The sequence below is a fragment of the Spinacia oleracea genome, chromosome 1 (assembly GCF_020520425.1).
Source record: "Spinacia oleracea cultivar Varoflay chromosome 1, BTI_SOV_V1, whole genome shotgun sequence".
NCBI classification, from domain to species: Eukaryota; Viridiplantae; Streptophyta; class Magnoliopsida; order Caryophyllales; family Amaranthaceae; genus Spinacia; species Spinacia oleracea.
In genome coordinates, this window is record NC_079487.1 from 76,573,338 (window position 1) to 76,578,381 (window position 5,044).

The 5,044-nt window shown below is 33.3% G+C and overlaps 1 protein-coding gene across 1 annotated transcript; it reads right to left on the reverse strand.

Moving 5' to 3' along the window:
- Positions 1–351: 351 nt before the first annotated feature.
- LOC110799468 (chalcone synthase 3) lies at positions 352–4,717 on the reverse strand. The gene is made up of 2 exons (XM_022004738.2): positions 4,448–4,717; positions 352–2,693 (listed from the first exon to the last, which is right to left on the reverse strand). The coding sequence occupies exons 1-2, from the start codon at positions 4,623–4,625 to the stop codon at positions 1,696–1,698; spliced, it is 1,176 nt and encodes a 391-aa protein (XP_021860430.1). The 5' UTR covers positions 4,626–4,717; the 3' UTR covers positions 352–1,695.
- Between the last annotated feature and the right edge of the window lie 327 nt (positions 4,718–5,044).

A 5,044-nucleotide genomic window follows, 5' to 3' on the forward strand; every position in this document is an offset into this window, starting at 1 on the left:
ACATGTAAAAATTAATAAAGTACATAGGGGAGGGGAATATAGTACAGAAGTAAATTTTCAAAGTATTTTATGTTCAAATAAGAAAAAACATGACTATAATTATAAAACGTTTTATTTAGAATACAGACTATAATTTTAGGACAGATGCAATATTTTTTTAATTTTCCACCATGGCCGCTGAAAAAAGACCGTATGGCTGGGAAACTGTTGAGCAAGGCCTCTAGCAAGAAACTATAACCTTAGATGTGAAAGTAGTAGTGAGTTAATTCAAGATGAACTCGATCTTAGCATCTTACACGTGTTATATAAGCAGTTGAATGTATTACGGAGTATAAAAATTTGATACAAAAGTTATAAAAATCATTACAAGCCATTAATTATTCTCATTGTGGTGACACTATATATTACATTCGCTCCAACTAATACACCCAACCTAGCTAGTAGCTACAATCCCATCACAAGCGGGGATAAGTTTAATTATTGATGCAAAAAACAAGTAAACATAAAAATAAAAGGAAAATTTGTAATTATTAATCCAACCTTTGCCCGGTTTTCTTTAATTAAGCCAACCTATGCGATATTTCTAAATAATCCAACCTTTATGACCCAACTACTATTATTAAGCCTGGATGACCGGTTACCTGCTACAAAGTCAAGGAAAATTTGTAATTATTAATCCAACCTTTGCCCGATTTTATTTAATTAAGCCTACCTATGCGATATTTCTAAATAATCCAACCTTTATGACCCAACTACTATTATTAAGCCTGGATAACCGATTACCTGCTACAAAGTCAACGTCAAAAACGTTGACAACCTAAAGTTGGTTTCCCTGCTAAAATATTGGACACGTCATCATCACTTGCCACCTAAACAAGGATTTAATTTTTTTTTCAAAAAACCCTTAACCCTTCTCTTCTCTGTACCGTGTTCCAATTCCTCTCTCCTCCATTACTGCTGCTTCAACCACAATTCTACTGGTTCATGACATCATCAACGAGTTTCTTGTGGAAATAGGTGACTTCATCCACGCGCATTCAAATTTCGTCTCCAAAATCGTACAATTGAAGGTGAACTTACGAACCTTAGCATTTTTGTTCCTGTTTTGTTAAATTTTGAATTTTGGGCTTCCTTGATGGTCAGTTCGTAAAAACCCGAGCTGTTGCAATAATATAGTTTTTTTTAATGTTGTGGGATGTTGGTTATTGTGGTCTGTTGATAATTTAGAAAGAAAAAAAACTTTGAATTTGAAGAAGATCCAGATCTAACAGGCAATTGCTTTACCCCAGCCATAGAAATTGCTGATTATTTTTTATGAACTTCGAATGGAGAGGTATGAGGGATCGACAATGGTGGAGAAGAGGTAGAAGAGAAATAATGGAGAGGAGTTCAGAGATGAAGCAGAAAATCGCAGAGGAGAGAGGAACGAAAATTAAAATAGCAATTAAAGAAAATAAGGGGGAAAAAAATTATAATTGTTATATGTCACGTAAGGATGAATACCGCCTATAGCAGGTTAGTAACTTGTTAGGCTTAATAATAGTAGTTGTGTCATAAAGGTTGGATTATTTAGAAATATCGCATATGTAGGCTTAATTAAAGAAAATCGGGCAAAGGTTGGATTAATAATTACAAATTTTCCAAAATAAAAACAGTTGAAATAAGTTAAAAGGTAGGCAAGTAAACATAGTTACGTTAATCAAGGAGAGGAACACTGCGAAGGGCAAGGGCTTCAATGGTGAGTCCAGGACCAAATCCAAACATAACACCCCATTCACAACCTAACCCAGTAGTCGTCTTACCTTGTTCGAATGATCTCTTTCTCATCTCATCCATCATAAACAACACCCCAATACTAGACATATTACCATACTCACTAAGCACATGCCTAGTCACATTCAGCTTTTCCTTGTCTAGTTTAAGCTCAGATTCAATACCATTCAGAACAGCAGGACCACCATTATGTGCGATCCAAAATATGGAATTCCAGTCAGTAATACCAATGGGCTTGAATATATTTACTAGACTCTCCTCTATATAATCAGAAATCAAACAAGGGAGATCCTTACGAAGATGAAATGTTTGTCCCATGTTAATGATCTCAGAAAAGGCTGCACCATCAGTGTTAGGTATAGTCCTTTGTGTTCCTGAAATGAGTTGAAAACATGGTCTCTCAATAGAGTAATCAGGCTCAGCTCCTACAATGATGGCAGCAGCACCATCACCAAATAGTGCTTGCCCTATTAAGGAATCAATTTGTGTTTCAGAAGGACCATGGAAATTAACAGCTGTGATCTCAGCACATACTATCAAGATACGAGCCCCTTTGTTATTCTCCGCTATATCTTTGGCATGGCGGAGAATATGAGGGCCCGCATGACAACCTACAAGATACATTACAGTTCTATGAACTGTGGTGTCAAGTTCAAGAGCCTTTGCTAGCTCATAGTCAGCTCCAGGCATGGATAAGGCCAAGGTGTTGTACACGATAAGGTGAGTGATCCGGGACTTGGGTTGTCCCCATTCTTTCAGGGCCTTAAGAGCAGCTTCCTTACCAAGCTTCGGTAGGTAATCTACGGTCATTTGACGACGGGCATCATGTGACACTTCTCCATAAGTTATCATGCTTGGATTAGCCTTCAAAATTTCCTCAGTCACAAACAAGTGGCGCTTCCTGATCATGGTTTTGTCACCTGAGATCGACTCCATCATGTATTTTTAATTTCCACATTAGTCTTATGCTTAAATCATCCAAACCATGCATACTGTTCAAAATAACCTCATTTTACACTAATTATTTCTAACTAATTAATTGCCCTTTTATAAACAGATAGATCGATTCACACTTGCAAAAATACTAAGCATAAACTACTCTCATAGATCAACAAGTACGTCATTTTGTCGTTTATTCTTAAAATATCACCAATTTAGAAATATGAATACACAAATCCTTATTTACAATGGGTGTACAATAGGTGTACACCAGAGTAAAAGTTAACTCAAAATGCTTAAAAGTTAAACATATATACGTAAAAGTTATCTATTTTTCACCATAAATTTTTTCATTTTAGTAAAACTTATTTCTTCAAAATAACTAATAATGTATAAAATTAATCATTTAACCTTTTAAAAATATTTATCTATCAAATTTTTTTTACTAATATAAAAGTTAATTAAAATTAGGTTAAAGTTACAAAAAAAAAGGTTAAAGTTATCTTGGTGTGGAATAAATTTATTGTACACCTTGTGCGCACAAGACCTTTTGATATAAATATAACATAACATGCATAAAACAAACACACACACTTTTGACCCTTTCTTGAGTCTATGACTGCTTGTGACTTATATATATATAAACAATTGCATGTTAGATTCGTCACATTGCATAGTCCAACAAAAACAACAATTTCTCATAATTTTCGGGGAGTACTATACGCAGCCTGATTTTACTTGGCGCAACCCTTTTTACTTTCATTTTTTTCATTCTAAAAAAAAACTCTACCCTCACTTTTATTATTTTCTCTCAAACTTTTTTATTTTATTTTAGTTCAAATAAATTTGATTTTGTTTAGTTTCATGTATATCTAATCAAATTAGAATAAATATTTAGATTGCAATGAACAATATTTTTGACTTGGAATTGAAGTAATTTTCGTTCTTTTTCGTTTTTTTGAGTCTTTTCATACAACTTGTATGGAATTAAAACTTTTATTTTGTACAGATTGAACAAAATGTAGTTAACTATTTCGTACAGATTGAACAGAATATAATTAATCATTTCGTACAGATTGAACATAAGAGAACTAAGCATTTTGTATAAATTGAACAAAATATAATTCCGTTCAAAATTGAACTTAACAGAAATAAGTTCTATCATCACTACTAATGTATAACAAACAAACACTACATGACCAGTCGACAACTCTTTCATTATAGACAATAGAAAGAACTAGTATTATCATTTTGTTCAATTTGTACGGAACACTTAGCTCTGTTATGTTCAATCTGTATGAAATAGTTAATTATATTTTGTTCAATTTCTAAGAAATAGTTAATTATATTTTGTTCAATCTGTACAAAAAAGACGTAATTATTTCATACCAATTGCATGAAATGCTCAAAAAAAAGGAAAAACAAAATTAAAAAAATTACCTCATTTCCAAGGTCTTTCAAGTAAAAAATATCGTCCATTGCAATCAAAATATGTATTCTAATTTGATTAGATACACGTGACACTAATAAAAAACTAAATGTATTTGAACCACAATAATATCAAAAAAGGTTAAGAGAAACTAGTAAAAGTGAGGGTTATGATTTTTCTAGAAAGAAAAAAAATGAAAGTAAAAAAGGTTGCGTCAAGTAAAATCAGGCTGCGTTTAGCAACCGTGTAATTTTCGCTAGCTAGTTTTTGATTCATGCGCAAGTTTTAAAAGTATATAAAACTTACAAATGCGCTTGAACTTCTCCTTGACATCAACCATATGTTCACTTTTAGTGACCCTAAAATAATAATCGGGATACTCGGATTGGAGTATAAAATTTGGTGGGTTAGCCCTCCCAATGGCTAGGACACAAGCCGCACCCTCGGCTCTTTGAGCATTCCTAATTTCGTTAACCTTTTCCATTTTCCTAAAATAGAAATAATCACTCTTTCTCTCTGCTAATTAATCTCTCTTACTATAAAAGTATTATGACTTATGAGATAAGTGAGATTTGATGGTGCAAAATTGAACTGAAATCGTCCACATTTTATAGGAAGTAACGTGGGCCCGCATGTCGAATCAAATAGTCAAAATCGAGAAATTTATCTCGGAGTATAAGCACGAGTTATTTGACCAAATAAAGTCCCTTTGGTTTATTTTGTAAAATCTTAATTGAGATGATAATTAGGAAATTAATAAAATTGGGATTACTGAGCCAGAATTTCCAAGACATGGAAATTTCCAAGTCTTTGGATTAATTAATATGAGTAGGGATGTCAATGGGGCAGAGCGGATGCGGATGTAGGTCCCTCCATCCCCATCCCCATCTAAAATTTTCATCC